This window comes from Toxorhynchites rutilus, chromosome 1, assembly GCF_029784135.1.
Source record: "Toxorhynchites rutilus septentrionalis strain SRP chromosome 1, ASM2978413v1, whole genome shotgun sequence".
Taxonomy (NCBI): Eukaryota; Metazoa; Arthropoda; class Insecta; order Diptera; family Culicidae; genus Toxorhynchites; species Toxorhynchites rutilus.
This window is the reverse complement of record NC_073744.1, coordinates 176066003-176083934: the sequence shown is the minus strand read 5'-3', so window position 1 is coordinate 176083934 and position 17932 is coordinate 176066003. Positions and strand designations below refer to the sequence as shown.

Below are 17932 nucleotides of genomic sequence, written 5' to 3'. Positions count from 1 at the left end.
AAATTCTAAGCATATATTGTGAAGTGCACAGCAATCCATTTCTTACACAGTGTCCGCTCCAGAATGTTAAGCATTTCAGTCAGCACCTTGGAAAATGTGGGCTGTGCTATGGCAATGTGATAATCTTGCCCTGCTCCATGTTGATAATTTCCTTCAGCAAAGAATCGCAAACATGCTGCGAGTTTCACCTCCGTGGATAGACCACCTTTCCTTGTGGTAAGGCAGTTCTCAATTTCCTCTAAAACGTACCGAAAAGCTTCCTTACTTAGACGAAAACTTTTGATGAATCTGAATAAGGGCAAAATTAATCAATAAGAGAAACAAACATGGGATTTTTGAGACGGATACTTACGCTTCATCAGAAAGTTTTATGAAGTCGGTTGATTTTCGGTGGTTTCGCCGATGGTAGCAAGGCATTCCAATTTCTTCTTGCTCCGCCAAAATCGGTAACAAAATGGAATCCATTGAACGAGAAAATTTTCTCACAAATTTCTCTTAGGATCAAAAATTAACTGAAATTCAACTCGCACTCGCCGCTATTTAATACGGTGTTTCTTTTTGTTTATCGGTTTTTGACAGATCGATGCATATTCGAAATTTTCTAACACTTTCGTTCGAAACGAGCAAAACGATTGGAATAGGGAATGGTAAATTCGAAAACGATCGAAATATCACTTTCGAACGAAATAGAAATCCGTCGGAATACAGAATAGGCACCTAAGTCTCATTTGTTTTCCGATCGCGTGAGACGTTGTCGGGTTTACGTTCGCAGATGACGTCATTGAATCACTTGGGAGAATTCCCGCTGAAGCAGAACTCGCTGCTGAACCGCTTACCACTGATGGGTTATTAACCACATTATTGGTGGTACAGTCCGAACACTTCCACTGCTCCGGTTTCATCCCGTCGTCGAATCCGACGCACCCATAGTGGAACCATCCGCCACACGCCCCTTCGCACTGCAACATATCATCGATGTTGTTGGCCAAGCTGCAGCGGCGACAATCGAACCGACTTGTTTCGGGCATCGTGGGTGATTAACCTCAAAATCTTTTGAGAATTGTTGGGACAGGTGTACAATTTTCGGACCCCTTTTCAGCAAACCGTTTTAAGTGGTGTAGCTCAAAAGCTGTAATTTAAATTTATTTGAACAAATTACAGTAACGATATTTGTAACAAACTTACATTTTGGTCTTCGAAATAATTGAATCCTGAATATCCTCCAACAAATGTAATTTAATTTTCCTTCAGCTCTATCTTATTCGTGTCGTGCGAAAAATGATTTGAGTTGTTATGACAATATCTTGCGAGAAAGGGAAATGTCAATCGTAACGTGTGGCCTGTAGGAAAGTGCGTATTTTCGAAAATGAAAGTGCTGGCAGAGACGTAGTGCCCCCACACTACCGTTAATAATTCAGTTCAATTTGTCTGCAAGGCCATGATAATCGAAATAGAAAGTCAATAAAGAGAATCGATAAAAACAGATAGGTCCTATTGAAAAGTTAAACGTTAATTCATCAAAAGAGACACCATGGCAATACTATTGGAGGAACCAACGACTCGAGGGAAACCCGTCATCATCGTCGCTTCGGCTTATTTTCCAGGAGACAACGTTGAAGTTCCTCCATTTGAAGCTGCTGCGCTGGTCTAACACTGCAAGTTAAATAACAAAAAGGTCATCGCAGGATGATACGCCAATGCTCATCATACGGTCTGGGGTAGCAGTGACATCAATGTTAGAGGTGTATATTGCTTGAATATTTAAAGTCAAATAATATTACCATTTGTAACCAAGGAAACAAACCAGCATTTGCTAACTCTATGAGATAAGAAGTTCTTGATTTAACACTTTGCAGTTTTAAACAATCAGATATGAGAAATAATTGGCATCTGTCTAATGAAGAATCTCTATCTGATCATAAACATATTTAATTATAATTCAGGTGTTCTTTTTATTGAACAATTCAGAGATTCAAGAAAAACAAATTGGGATTGGTGTCATTCCGAAGAAAATTTTGATATGAACGGAGAGTGTTTCTTACACTAAACAGCTTGAAAAATATTCATCAGAAATTATTAATTAAAAAAAAACCAGTATTAAATCTACCTATGAAGAAAGCTGTCCACTGAAACGGAAAACTTCAAGAAAGTATGCATCTTGGTAGAACAAAAAACTGAACAAAATTTTTCAACGTAAATAATACGGAAAGGGGTTAAAATATATAGAATTTCATTAGAGTTTCCCACCTTCAACGAAACTATATTCACCTCAGATAATTACGTACCTGTAATTTTATATAACTTTTTGGTCCCTTTCAAGTATTATGATCAGAAGCTGTCAAAGCACCAAAAGTTTCATATTGCGCTGCAAAACGTTCTGTTCCGTTAATTTGGAGTACAAATCTAAATAAAATATTTAATTTTCGCTGAAAAATGACTACGGCTGCTCGGCCCACATTCGATCCCGCTCGTGGAGGCAGTGGTCGTGGTGAAAAGGATCTCAGTGCTCTTTCCAAACAGTACAGCAGCAGAGATCTTCCATCGCACACCAAACTCAAATACAGGTATGAAATTGGTTCCAGTTGTTTTTCCTGGCGGAACGACTAACGAATCTTACCCTTGCAGAGATCTCGGTCAAGGAACCTCGGAGGAACTGCGCAGCCGTGATTTCCGCGAGGAACTTGAGAAACGTGAACGCGAAGGTAAATCCGGCGGCGCAGGCAAAGCAAACTCGTCTTCCACCCCATCGGTGGTTCGTCGTGCAATCGAGGCCAGTAGCAGCAGCAAGCGACAGAAGATAGACGCCGCCCCACAGAACCTGGACGCAGATGATCCCGTTGAGAGTGAGAATTCCGACTCGGATTCGGACGAGGACGACACGGCTGCCCTGCTGGCGGAGTTGAGCAAAATCAAGCGGGAACGAGCACAGGACGAGGCCAAAAAGGAACTCGAGAAACGCCAGGAGGAGGAACGCATTCGGATGGAGAATATCCTTTCGGGAAATCCGTTGCTCAATTATGCGTCATCGGCAAAGGCGGATTTGAAGGTGAAGCGACGGTGGGATGACGATGTGGTGTTCAAGAACTGTGCCCGTTCGGAACCGGACAAGAAGAGCAGTCAGTTCATAAACGACTCGCTACGATCCGAGTTTCATAAGAAGTTTATGGACAAGTATATTAAGTAAATGGTTGCTTTATGTTAGACTCATATAATTTAGGAATTCTCAATCATTCGAAAATACATTTTTAATTACTCCAACAGTTTTTCTGTTTTATTGGATAGTTTGCTATCTTAATAGGATTTCTCTGGAAATGCCCGAAAATTAAATACAATTATTAGGGATAATTTAGTTCTTTTTATTCCTATATGTACAGTTTAACACATAATACTCCAATTAACAAAATTAAGACGAGATGTTGTTAAGGTTCATCCTGACCTGTGTGATTAGATTTGGCTCTTGATCCGATTTAAATATTGAATCCCATATCACGCATACATTGTTTATGCCTCTCTATGAAGTCGCCACAATTCTCCTCGCCGCGTTCCATAATGCTGTCAAAAAGTAAGCCGGATTATATAACGTCACTCCACACTATTCTGTGCTGCCGAAGCAGAAACACTTCCATACTCACCAAGCATCCCGAGCTTTTTTGGTTTCCGGGCACGCACAGCATGCCTTGCATTTTGGCTTGTCGGGCTTAGCCTCCACCGTTTCTACGGGAGCTGGCAACGCAGCTACCGGACTCGCACTTACCGAATTTCCCATTTGGTTCGACAACGTGCAGTTTATTTCCTCCCGGGAGCGACCTTGAAATATGGCTGGTAATGATGAAATAATTGATGAATGGAAAGCGTCGCGTGATGATTGAAAAACTTCCACTCACCTACTCAGACTAGAATTATTTCTTTGTTGGTTCACCACACAATTGCGTGCAGACCGCTCGAGAAAATTATTATTTGTTTGATATTTCAATCTTGTCGGAGTTATGCAGGGGTGGCATCAGATGTCAGTGAGGCGGCTTCAACAGAATCCATCTATTTGTAAATTTCATTTTGTTCGGGTGGTTCTTTTTAAATTAAAAAATTTGAAAAAGTGGATTCAAGTTTTTGTACAAAATATTATGCTTATGACAGACATACAACTGTACTAGCGTTGTACTTCGAAAATTGTATGTCTGTCACTATGTACAGCACTAGAATCAAACAAGCAACTCTTGTTTATGCAAACATAAACCCAGCAAACATTAAATCGTATAATTTTGCACGTGCTAAGTCTTACAAGAAATCAGAATAAATCAGAATTGCATATAATATCAATCAAAGTATGTATCGTGTATATTTGAAATCGCATAAAATGTAAAAACTCGATTTTATATATCATTATCAAATTAAGTCGCAATTCGGTATAATAAACATCAATTTTATGATGTACATTGTCGTAAAATATATTTAATCCGCATCATATGCGTATATTACGCTGATGCAGTTTGTTTGTCGTATAAGCGTATAATTTAAATCGATTCAGTACTTTAGTAAATCGTGTTGCATGCTGAAGAAAATCATGAAACAGTAAATCATATTAAATCCTAATAAAGAACATATTACATCATATTGAAATGGCAATGAAATGCTGATGCACTCGAATGTTTTAACCGCTGTTGAATTAAATTTCAGATAGCCGCGCGAGATAGCTGGTGGATGATAATCCAGACCAAGGATGGAAAACAAGGGAGCATGATGTGATTTACGATTAATCGCAAACTGCACAGATCGTAATCTGTGCAAACTGCGACTAACTATTAATCCTCACCCATCATAACCAAATGATTTTCTCTTGGTAACTCTGAGTTGACCAAAGCATTACTAGACTAAAACTAGTCTGAATAATTGAGTTACTCTCCTTCCTCGTTTTGCTTTCAACTCCTAACAAGAATTTGCTCCATGGGAATGAGTGTCTCTATGACGTACGATTCTCGCTCTCTCATCCGGGCGTTCAATTTTCCTTTCCGAGCGCGTTTACTTCGATGAAACTGGGTAAAATAAAAAAAAAATGCGCTACAGCAGATAGGACGACTTTCATGTTTCACGGAGAATTTCTCAGATGGTGTTTAAATTAATCAAGAGACTACAAACAATAATCCCTCTCAAATCACTAATTTTATGAGTTAATGTAAATGCGTTATTGGCCAAGGCTTTTACGACATCGAACACGTGGTCTTGCGAGATATATTTTTCCGCTTGCCCAAATACAGACCACTTTTTTCGGGGCCGAGTAAACTGGTGTCTAGAAAAGACCTTGATTACCTTGAATTAATAAAAAAACATAAATTAGCGCAAATATTCAACATGTGTTTTTTTGTTTAAGCACGTAAATATTTGCTCATAATTTTTTTGGATTGTGCCACTCTACATAATTTGTATGCAGATAGACTATCCACAGTTTGTGGGGGAATGGAATACTCATACAACTCAAATGGATAATGATTATCTGCTATCACAAAGCCGAGAAATTTTTTGACGTTTTGTTTTACTATTGATTCATTCAAAAAAAAAAAAGCTTTATTTTTAAATGTTTTCTTATCCTGAGACTGGCTCACCATATTGCACTGCTACTAAAACCGTAGGCTAACTTCAAGGATATTTTTTATTCATTTTCGGCGAATAATCAATAGAGTGCCGTGTTATGAAACATCAGAATAATAGCAAAAACAATATAACGATCATAAGGTGTTGGACAGGTTATTCCAGACGATATTGGAATATATTCCATCTGATCATCTTTAGAAAGGTTAATGACCTTCAAAGGATAAATTTATCTTGGGCACATTGAATTGATGTTCATGACTTCCAGTCGGACGTTTATTCGCTCTGATAATAATTGTGTGGTCCTCACAAAGCATATATTCCAATGCCGTCAGTTCATTGAAATTATTCGCATACCGTTTGATGATAAGGTAGGATGTTGATAATCATTTGCTGCGATACCTATTGTTCCAACAGTATTCATTCGACAATATGAAGACTGAATACCTGAAATTAACCAGATGCTACCATGCAAATCTGCGGTCAAAGCAGTATGTACACTTGAGAGATGCAACAAGTTTGAAGGGATATAAAAAACATTAGTCGTTCGACAAATCCACTGCCACATATGTCGGAAGTCCACGATACATGGATATCATACGTCCATACTATTTCATTACATTTATTCGCAACGAAGAACGTAACCACACAGAATTGAATTAATCAAATATGTGATCCGTTTTATCTACAAAATAAAAAAGGGTCTGAAATTCAATCGAATTCGAAAGGTGTTTCGTGAAGTCACTAATTGAATTACTGTTGGAAAAATTATTTGGAGAGAAATGTGAATGTTCAGAATTATTGGAATCTTAAAAACGATTTTGGGCGGGATGAGATTCGCCCAAATCTGCTGGTAATAAAATTAATCAATTGCATCCATTACCCATCTGCTGTTTATCGGGCGGGAGACGACAGCAAAATAAAATCGACACGAGACTGAGTCAGCCACTCACTGCGGACAGTGCAATAGAGAATTAAAAATCCCTCGATGAGTGTCGTAAGATTTCAGTTGATCGTCTCTTGTTACACTTTCCGATCAAGAACTCATCATCCGCTCTATGGAATGGGATTAATCGTTTGTGGCTTGCACTCACGATAAAACCTGAGTAGTAGAAGTAATGCTTCGAGAGTGCAAGCAGTTGGGATTCCGCTCTCATATTGCTTTTTTGAGATCTTGGTAGCTCACCGTTCCAAGTATTCTCTCTGTGTACATATGAATAATAAAAGAGCCTCGCCTGCTGGGGGTGATTTAAAAACATCCGACTAGAGGGATATACTTATTCATTGATCGTTGAATGTGATTTTTTACCATCCCTGATCCAGACGACCGGAGTTCGAACCCACATCGGAGCAATTTTCACCAAACATCAATCTGTGGCATTTTAAACATTCATATTCCACTCCCAACACAAGTCAATCAAACAATTATTATTTCTACGAACATAAATACTCATATATAAAATAGCGATTCGTGAGGTTGTAATAAACATTTCACGAAAATATTTTGCGCCATTTGTTTTTTTCTATGTCTGTAATAAATCGTATATAAGTATGGCAAAAGTCGTATTTGGTGCTTTGAAAATTCTCGCGTAACTTTTGAAAAGGTCCTATGTAACAAATGTATTACAAAAACAATCGTTCACGTATCTATCTTCTTCATCTTTTTGTCGCCGATACAAAAAATATCCAATGTACAGATTCGAATTTTAAGCACCCGGCTGTTACTTCGGACGCCACTTTCCTCCGACGGCCGAAACATCCGAAGTAACAAAGCAGTCAAAACAACTCGCAGTCGTACTTCGGTAGTTTTGGAATTCGTTTCTTACAGGTGTTGTTATCGATTTCAGTGCAATTCAACGAGCGATAACAATAATAATCAGTCTTTAGAACGAAATGCTGATATTTGGATTGTTGTTTATTAGTTAGTTTCAAATTCTTATAGTGCAACGTAATATGTCCAATGTGCAATCGCGGGCAGTCAAAACGTCCAATGTAACATTTTTCGCTCCGAGGCTTCAACCTTAATCTCAAATCACGGATCAACAGTTACGATTGGTTTTACGGAGTTATTCTGGACAGCTAGTGGTGAAAACAGTGATAAAGATCGATAGCTTTTTAGACAATTCGCGAAATAATGTTCGGGTCTTCAACTCCGTTTTTCTCGAGTTGGCGAAAATGAAATTCATGAATATATTCATATTAGATCGCAATTCAATTCCAACATAATCGCTATTATAGCCGGTCAAAGTTTCATGTTCATCCAAACAAATTCGGTAAGCATTTGCCATGTATGTATATGGCCTCCACTTTTGCATGCATATGCCAGTTAGGCGCATTATATGCCAACCAAATATTAGGACATATGATGTTATATATACGCTTGTTATGCGATTTAATGTTTGCTGGGAATGTACTCACATATACAAATGGCGATTCATGAGGTCAAGAGTTTAATAAACATAACATGGATGTTTAAAAGAGTTGGAAAAAAAAATTTTAAAAGGTGGAAATTTTGGGCCAAAAATATGCTTCCAAGCCGGCCAGTAAAACCCACTCATACATGATCTTTTTGAGCAGATACCTGAGCACAATAGAAAAACACACATGTTGCACAAGTACCCCGGTTCGAATCTCATGTGGTAATTTTTATATAATAACTATTTCTCATTTCAAACAGTGTACCGTAGATCTAAATAATGAAGGAACCTGTTATAACCTCAATATCACCCATAAAAGGTTTGCAATAAATCTGTTTGGGTGGGCCCATGAAATGTATATGATTTTTTTTTTTGTTTTCTGTCGATTGGTTTCAATGGATATTTCCTAGAAAAAAAAACCGAAGAAAAACAACTTGACGTTTTCATGGAATCTTATATAAGCATGAATGATGCTCATTAAAGCCTGCCATCACAATTCACGTTTTCAGATAACCATAAGTAAGCTTTAGTAATGCTTATTTTAAGCTGTAACTGAAGCTGAAGATCGATCTAGTGGCTTATGGCAGTTTGTTTCGTTTTGCTTTGTTTTACCATTGCCAGAGAGTAATCATAACATCAATTCTTTTTTCATAACACTGAATTCTTTTTCTATGCGACTGATACGTGCGCGCAAAAATAAAACCGCCTTAAAGAAAGATTGCGAAGTTTCGAGCAAATCGCGTAAATTTGAGAGAATCACGTTAAAAAAGATTGTCCCATCACCGGCACGCGCTCGTCACAACCACGCTCGCAAACACTCTCGCGTAAAATAAAATCACGCAAAAACAATCGCGTAAAAAAATCTAGTGTATTCGTAGAAAAAAGCATGTAATCAATGTCTATCGGTGAGCACAACTGAAGTTCCATTTCATTTGGAAATTAGCTGCTATACCATTTTGCTACCGAAGTCAAATGACAGATCACATGATTATCCTATCGGTATCGGTATCGAAAATTTATGGAAAATGTCATTCAATATATTGATTGTCGGATACAATAGTTGAACCCAATGTCCTGGAAAAAATTAAGTAATGAAGATGGTGGTTTATCAAGCGACATAGCATGCGCTGCCATAATTATTTCTCAAATAGTGACACGTCAGTCGTTGTGTTTATATTTGATTGCCTACCACATCCATGTGAAAATGCTATTTTCAGAAAGTGTTTCATCAATTAAAAACGTACATTTTATTAAAGTTCCCGCTGAATATAAAGCTAATTTGACAGCATGCAGTGAACATTTGTGAAATCACGTCGAAAAAGACGGTTAAGAGTTATATTTCCATGTGCCATATTCACTCCTCCACGTTCATAGAAACAAACGAACTTTCATTATTTTAACGTCACGAAGTTGATGTTTTGATGTTTTGATGTTTTGGCTTTCAGTGTCGGTGTGTACGTTGTGAGCAAATAATCGGCAATTAATAAAAAAAATCACCGAAAATGTTACTGCTTTCGAGATCTAAGTATACTGCTCTCTGAACCTTTTTACTACATAAATAATCGAAATAATCCACAATACAATTGTCATCTGTTAAAAAACAAACAGTTGAATGATTTCATGAGAATTTCGGCTCAAATTATCATGTAACCGTGAGTACTTTGAACATTGTTTTGTTTTTTCCATATACATTCCATATTGAATGCAAATAGTTACGACACGATATTTTGCTTGCCAAAACAGATATACTTCGCCTACTGCTCCACCTCAATATGTACCTCATTGCGTTGAACCTTACAACCACGATTTGAAGAGTTTCAATACTTTCATATTTTTTGATGAAAAGCAAATCGAGATCTAGAAAAAAATCGTGTCTGAACTACGAGATTCGACAAAAAAAAATTCTAAACTAGTCGCGAATGGTTTTGCCTCCGAATATTGGAACTGAGAGATACAGTGACTCAAATCCATAATCGTACTCCACCATGCAGATCTCTTTTCCCTACTTTTGAAAGTCGAAAACAAACACAAAACAATCTTTCGGAACATCATATTTAGATAAAATTATAGTGTCATATGAGAGTTAAAAGGATTACTATCTGTTTTCAGAAAAATGGTTTTTATTTCTCTAAAAATGGCGAATGTATTTGCTAATGGATGAAACTTGACTCAAACTCATAATCGTACGCTGGTTGAAATCTCTACTCGATTTCGAAGGCAGTTGGCCAATTTTCTTATTTCCATCATTATTATGGTATCCCTTGTTCATTGCAACTATCTTTAGCTGTCTTTAGCCTCATCTGCGAGTTTTTTGGTGTACATTTCCTACACAGATAACCTCCTTAGTTTTTTACTGGGATTGATGTCGGAAGATTGTGGAGGAATATCAATAACTTTTGAGTAATTGTAATGTAACCATGTGCGAACTTCATATGTCTTGAGCTCTGGGTCATTGTCTTGTCAAAACTTGAATCCTCGATTCTATCTCATTATGTTCACACTTTGCTACATACTACACTTTTAGGATGTTCAAGTAAACATTCTGATCCATTACACCATCGATAAAAACCAAATTGAGCAACCAAAAAGTTTGTAATGTGCCTAGGAAGGGCAGCTTGAATGCCCGATCAGAGAGGGACAAGCAAAAAAAGATCTGTAACTTCAATTTGATTATTCTAAACAGCATGAAACACATCAATGTCTTACTGGTAAGATGTTATTTCCATAGATGAGTCCTAATTTGATATTTTTGACTCCGATGGTTATCGTTTCGTATGGAGGAATCTAACGATGAATTAAACGTAAAAAAAATCTCTGACGCTGTATGTGTAGCGCATTTTATTCTTTTCTACAAATCCTGCCGGTCGTTTTCGTTGAACGCATGCTGACCGGTCGTTACGTTGCCGGTGTACATGAATGTTTTCATAAGAAATGCATGGTAGAATAATTGACGTAGGGGGTCTCCGTAGCCACATTGGTTGCGCGTTCGCTTAGTAAGCGATCGATCGTGAGTTCAAAAATCAGGACCCTCATTGACCATCTTTGTGTTGTTACAGAATAGCTACGTCCATGCAACAATCATCAGCGATGGAGATCGATCCACGGTCGAAATAAGATCGATTCATCCATACAACTGCTCTGCTCTGCAAGACACATCGGGCTGCTGTTCTATAAATAACTCAACAATGATCAATCAACTGTCTCCGCTGTCCGGTGGTCCAACTGGATAATGGAAGAACAGAAAGAATACTCTTACGCCTAAATGGCTACTGTGTGAATGTACCATATGTAATGGTATAGAAGGAATACTGGCGAATGACAACTGTGTAATGTGCTAATTGTAGATATGATAACCATCTGACATGTACACGATTAAAATTCGGCTCTGTTACATCTAAAATGCTAATGAGCCTTAAATAAATAAATGGGATAAAAAAAATTGACGTAACGTAACGTGACGTGGATGTTGTATGTGAATCGCACTTCATTCAATATGAGACGCAATACCTTTGCTAGCTGTCAACATTTTGACTTTCCAAACTTTTAGGCCATCTACACATTGGGCAACCTCAACCCGATCTTTGTTGGCGATGTCAATCAGATCTCCAACTCAGCTCTGCACATTGAGGCAACTCAAACGTAATGAATTCGTTAAGTTTTCATCTGTCAACTGCGTAATCGCTGGCAGAGATGTCATTTCTTCAAATACCAAAATAAATCATATGAAGAGCGAATTATCTAACTCTAGCGAAAAGAGGAAAACAAAAGTACTCAATTTATGCAAACGACATCAAATTAAAAATGTGCGCAATATTTGTAAGCTACAATGAAATCAAAACGAGCGGTTTTATAATACACTATATGTACCCTCAACTGCATGAAACAGATAACCAGCACCATTAAAAATTTTTTGATTGCATGAAAAAGAAAAGAAAATATGACGCGCTGCCATTCGACAGTAGACTTAATTTAGGTTCCGCATCAATCTAAAATAATTGAAAAAATGGATCATTCTAGTAAACATATTCATGTCCAATATTCCGTCGGCCACGAGTTCGAATTTCTGCTAAATTCTGGCAGTAATGCTGAATTGTTCTCTACTGTTCCGTTATGATTCTGGCAATGTTTAAAGCAACATCAATTCAAGCATCACTCGGATTGTACTCAGTGGTCATTCCATTCTCTCTCTATTTCTGAGTATTAATTATTTATAACGTAACCGGCTCGCACGAATCCTTGACCACAATATGAACAAGTGTGAAGAGTCACTGCGTCTAGCTCCGGAGTACGTGTCACATTGGGAATGTATGTCTGCTGGAAATAATGTGTCTCCCCACTGGTACCGGACCAACATATATCGTGTCAAGAACCTGATTGTACTCTTCCGATTCGGCTGATCCTACATAGACTGTTTATGAGTAGTAGCAGCTCCCCCAAATACAGGCCTGGTACACACGATTACAAAATCGAGACGGCTGCCTGCTGGAGAACAATGAACTGCAAGGTCTACAACAGCTGATCATAAACAGCAGGAATTGTGTATCCCACATGTGCGATAGGAGAACGGAAAAAACAATGTGATTTGCCGTTCTCTCCTTCTGGGATCTCATCACGAACGAAGCGGTCACGTTGGTGAATTATTCATCACTTCATCGTAGATTGGAGATCGTGAAATATGACACAGAGTAGGATCAACATCAACAACAACGCACAACAAAAATTGTAAATAGCGGAGCGAAAGTAGTCCGAGATGGTCCGCCAGTGGTGACATTTAATTTAATAGATGTAATTTGTGAGGTGAAATACCTGTAACTGTAAATATAATGTAAAATCTAAACGTTGTGATATGTAAATATAAATTGAGTTTTTACATGTGAATTGTTATTAATGTGAAATGGAATTACACGGATGTGATATGTTTGTTTGTGAAGGAATGTCGGTAGCATATGTGATTGCACTTTGAGTGTTTACGCATTTGGATTGTCGTCGAAATTTGAGTGGATGTGTACTTTTTGTTTTTGCCGACGGAAGCGGAGTTTGTGTCTTATGTGGGGGAAAGGAAATTTTCCCTTCGATGTTGGGGCCTGGAAATGAAGCTATCGGAGTTTGAGAATTTGACGGCTCAATTTGGCTCCCCAACATAGGTCATTCTCCATTCGAAATCCTCTTTCAGTTTGTTCCACCTGATACAATATAAACCATATATAAAATTATATATCAAAATAAAAAATGCTTACGTTTCGTTCGTATTATTATAAACTGGGCAAATCTTGAAAACACTGTTTGTTATTACTACTGACAAACATTGAAACTCAACGAACGCAGAATTAAAAATGTCAACAGAAATAAATGTCAACAGAAATTGAACGAAAAAGTTGCCAACATATATCGCGCGTGACTCGACATGCTAGGTTGAATCGAAAAAGTTGGTCCGACCTAAGTTGCCAGTTGCCTAGTGTGTATGCTCCCATTTGATTACACATGCTCTAAACTTTTTTGACACATTCGTTAAGTTGCTTTCCAACTTAGGTTGCCTAGTGTGTAGACGGCCTTACACATAAAATTTATCTGGCAACTCTGACTGCAACTGGCTCAGAATATTTTTTATTTTGTCGCTTTACGAATGCTGTGGTGAAATAATAAAAACCCAGACAAATAATCCGTCATCAATAAAAGGATAAAAAGTGTTTTTTGGAGAAAGTGACGTGTTTTAATTCTTATAGCCGCAATGCGCGACGAAAAGTACACTTCAAAACCATAGTGTCCCCCTTCTTGAACCAAAACATACTAAAGTGCTCTATATAAAAGCCAAAAAAAGGTAAAAGACGATGACGACCCCGGAAAACAACGATAACTGTTCACCCGCTTCCTCCTCGCACTACGCTCTACATGTAGCGCTGCAGACAATGAAAGAGCGCTGCCAAAATTTGCAGAAAAGACTGAGCATAATGGAGGAGGAAAACCTGTCGCTCCGAATGTCCCAGGGATGCATCCAGCAGGGCGGTTCGTCTCATTCCGATGCGATCGCCGAGAGACGAGTTTCCAATCAAACCGAGCTGGAGGTGCTCCGCGAGAAGGTTTCGGAACTGTCCCGCCAGAAGGTACAACTGATGGACCACATCTCAATGGTGGCGGCCGAGAATCGTCAACTGTGGAGTCGACTATCGAAGATTACGAAAAGCAACCACTCGGTGGAAGTGGTGGAAGATACGGTCAATCGGCAGATGAATGAAACGGGTTTGACCATTGGGGCAGGCGGTGGATCCCAGAATTTAATTCGTTCCAAAACCTTTACCAAAAGCGCACCAAACCCGAAGCTACGCGAGAAGCTTGCACGGGAAGGAGTCGATGGGTTCTCTTCCTCGGAGGAAGCAAACCAAGATCTGGAGGATGTTTCTTTGCTGAGCAAGTGCGGATTCATTGACAACGGTACCGGGGTAGAATTGGGATTTCTCCAGCAGGATGAAGACGAACTGCTGATGTTCGATTTGGAAAGCAATCCGGAAGCGAAGCGATGCACTGAAGCGCTGATCGAGATCCAGAAGGAACTGTTAAGACAGCAGACGGTACTAAAGGTTGCTCTTGGAAAGCTGCAAATTAATAAAGGTAAATATCTCGTTTATATGTTTGACATAAATGTTTATAGTACTTATTTTCTATCAATTCTTCAGAAACGTGTCAATCCTGTAGAAATCACACAAACGACGTCAAACCTGTGATGGTGGACAAAACGGTGGAAGTCGGTAGCGACCTACTTACTCAGACGGCTCCGGAGGAATCCAGCTCAACCGAGGACTTGCCCCTACCAGACATTCCAAAGACCGTAGCTGTTGCACCAGCACCGAGGCTAGCGGGCGCGGAAACGGAAGCCAGCACACTGAAGTATGTTAACATTCTTCAGGACAAAATCAAGGCCGATGCGCTCGATAAGATGTGTCCGATGTGCGGAAGAATCTACGTGAAAAACGTTCCCTTCGACGAGTTTCAGGAGCATGTGGAGTCACACTTCATCGACGAGAACGAACTGGATTTGAGTCTCGATCGGACCTACGAGTACATCTCCCAGACGGTGGGTAACTTTTGACCGGGGGCCGAGCGGAGAATTTATTTCTTTAGCGAACTTTAGTGATATTTTCCCTCATAATAAATTCATTTTATCGCGTCGAGTCTAGCGGATGGAATTATTAACCGTTAATGATTGGTTGAATCTACGACTGTGAGTTGGGCTTCGGGATACTGGAAGAAGAAGAAGTATTGTTGACAGTTTATGACTATGTATATCTACCTATGATTAAGACTTACTATAAGTGATTTTTATGTAAAGTACAGAAGTCGCCTCCTATTTAACCAATCAAATTCATATGTATAATGCTTTCGTAGACCTAGATTCAGTATGGTATAATAAACTTACGTTACAATGTTGATATGCGATGTCTCTTCAGTCAAATTGTTTTAAGAACGAGCAAAATGAATGTGGATCGAGAACGTGATAGCACCAGATTGTGAGAGATATGAAGCTCCTCCTGAATGCGAATGCTATCAATGTCAAGGATCTTACCGGATTCTCTCGACATGCCTTGAAAAATTTTGGGCCTGAAATGGAGATTAAATAAAAATTTGTATATCGAGATAATTTCTCACCGAGCTCGAATTTCATTTGTTGCAATTGCTATATTTAAGCGTTTCCCAAAGGGAAATATCAGGGACGCAAACCGAAACAAAATCATTCTCTGAACATATGCAACAAGCAAACCAAACAACTCGAAAAATTAGAACACTTGAACCGATAGCTATCATTCGGTCGATGCTATCGACTTGTTAGATATCTAGAATAACATTTTACTTGGGGAAAAAGAAATCCATTATTTTTGGGTGAATTTCTAAACTGTTTTTAATATGCTTCGGATTGTCCGATTTGGGTCAAATATACACCGTTTTGTTGGAATTTGTTGCCATTCTAAAGGTAGCTTCGCAATGTCTCTATCATAGAGGTCGTGGTCCTTATTACCGAAAAACCATAGCAATAGATTTCTACAATCTTCTCTTGATCCCAATTTCTTATCACTCTGGAAATTTTCCAATGCGAGAAAAAGGTGATAATCGTTTGGTACCAGGTCCGAACTATTTGGTGGATGCATTGAAATATCCCGATCAAGCTCTCGAAATTGTGCGGCCTTGCGTTGTCCTGATGGAACAAAACACTTCTCCTGCTGACCAATTCTGATCGTTTCAGGTCAATCGTTAGCTTCAAATGATCCATTTTCTGACAGTAGAGATCATAATTTAGCGTGCACTGAATAAAATTCGAATAAAATAAAATAAAAAGACGGGTGGGTAATGTCGGGGACATAACCGGAGTGACGTAGGACTATACAAAGGGGACAGCTTTTGTTAAATATATATTTTAAATATATTGTTTTATTTTCTTCTCCTACGTGAATACCTATCTACCTGCAAAATGGATTAGTTTACTGTTTACTCTTTATGAACATGTTGATAGTTCTGAAAAGAACCTTTGGTGTTGTGTTTTTGTTATCACTCGATATTCCTATCTTGTTCGGTTAAACCTTCCTGTTTAGCTATTGCGTTTGCCACTCGCCACAGCTTTCACAGTTGGAAAATTTCTTCCCATCCAGCTTGTGACATGTTGTTCAGTAAATTACATTTGATGCGACGTGCCGGAGAAACACTTTGCCACTCACTGAAACTAATTGTTGCCTTGATGAGCGCCGAACCGAAGCTGCTCTGTTCTTGATGCGGGTTTTCTGATTGTCGTGAGCAGCTTTGCAAGCCAACTCGAGCACTCCGACGGCTGAAACTCTATAATCGCTGTTAGGTATACTGGTGCTCCGGCACCAATCCGTTCGGCCTAGTTACCCTTGCTGAGCAATTGGCGGATACACCTACGAAGAACTGCACACCTGCACGGTTCGAGTGGGACTTTGCCTTTCCCTTAACTTGTCCTCCTTTGTTACGTCCACGATGCCGATGCCGTACAACCACACGGTTTGAAAGAAAATAAGATATTTTTTTGGGGTCCGCGCGTTTTATACTCTAGCGGTACACACTCACAGGATAGAGACAAATCGGCAGACTCAGCCAGAGGGGCGAGTCCAACGAGACGAACGAATGAGCGTTAAAAGGGAGCGATGGTAAAAAATACTGGCAAGCACGATTCAAATTCTACAATTTTCTTCCAATTATCGAATGGAATGCTCGGAAATTCCAATCCATTTTCAATTTAGTATGCATTGAAAAAATGGAATTTCGGATAGCGATGAAAAAAAACTACAAATGATAATTTAATGGAACAAATTGTTACCGTTCGCTTCGTTTATTCGTCATTTTTGTACTTGTTAGAAGTAGCAGGCGTTCAGACCGAAGATCCAAACACAGCAACCATGTAATAAATTAGGAAATAAAAATCTTTCACTTCTGTTTCAACCACTGGAGAGAGTAGTACGTTTTACTGCCTAATCCAATAGGTTGTGAGCCCAGTTATTCTTCAAGATTTTTTCGCAAGATGTCTACCGAAGCGATCCCGCAGCAAGTCCAGCAGAATCTTTCAAGTCTTCCGCCGATCGAACGCCTGAGCGGCAGAGAGAATTGGCCAACGTGAAAATTCGCGGTGGAGACGTACCTGGAGCTGGAGGAGCTGTGGGAAGCCGTGAAGCCGATTCCGAACGCGAACAGAACGCTGCCAGGAAGCTCATCACCACTACCCTCTCGTCGTGCGGCACGGTGGACAGGTATGTGACGGAGATCATTTTCACCGTTCATAGCCTTCGGGGAGTTGGTTTCGACATTTCCGAGGAGTGGGTCGGTTCCCTACTGCTTGCGGCCTTCCGGAGGAGTACAAGCCAATGATCATGGCGCTGAAAAACTCCGGCACCCCGATCACCGGCGACAGCATCAAGACGAAGCTGCTCCAG

The 17932-nt window shown here is 39.2% G+C and overlaps 2 protein-coding genes and 1 long non-coding RNA gene across 3 annotated transcripts; 2 read left to right on the top strand and 1 right to left on the bottom strand.

Annotated features, from left to right (window-relative positions):
• Window positions 1–2326: 2326 nt before the first annotated feature.
• LOC129778649 (protein CWC15 homolog) lies at window positions 2327–3260 on the top strand. The gene is made up of 2 exons (XM_055785694.1): window positions 2327–2564; window positions 2626–3260. The coding sequence occupies exons 1-2, from the start codon at window positions 2434–2436 to the stop codon at window positions 3182–3184; spliced, it is 690 nt and encodes a 229-aa protein (XP_055641669.1). The 5' UTR covers window positions 2327–2433; the 3' UTR covers window positions 3185–3260.
• An 8677-nt stretch (window positions 3261–11937) lies between these two features.
• On the bottom strand, window positions 11938–13325 carry LOC129762292 (uncharacterized). The gene is made up of 3 exons (XR_008740593.1): window positions 13238–13325; window positions 12872–13183; window positions 11938–12812 (listed from the first exon to the last, which is right to left on the bottom strand). It is a non-coding gene; the product is annotated as an uncharacterized LOC129762292 (long non-coding RNA).
• Window positions 13326–13582: 257 nt separating this feature from the next.
• On the top strand, window positions 13583–15424 carry LOC129776479 (protein spindle-F). The gene is made up of 2 exons (XM_055782148.1): window positions 13583–14606; window positions 14672–15424. The coding sequence occupies exons 1-2, from the start codon at window positions 13829–13831 to the stop codon at window positions 15082–15084; spliced, it is 1191 nt and encodes a 396-aa protein (XP_055638123.1). The 5' UTR covers window positions 13583–13828; the 3' UTR covers window positions 15085–15424.
• The last annotated feature ends 2508 nt before the right edge of the window (window positions 15425–17932 follow it).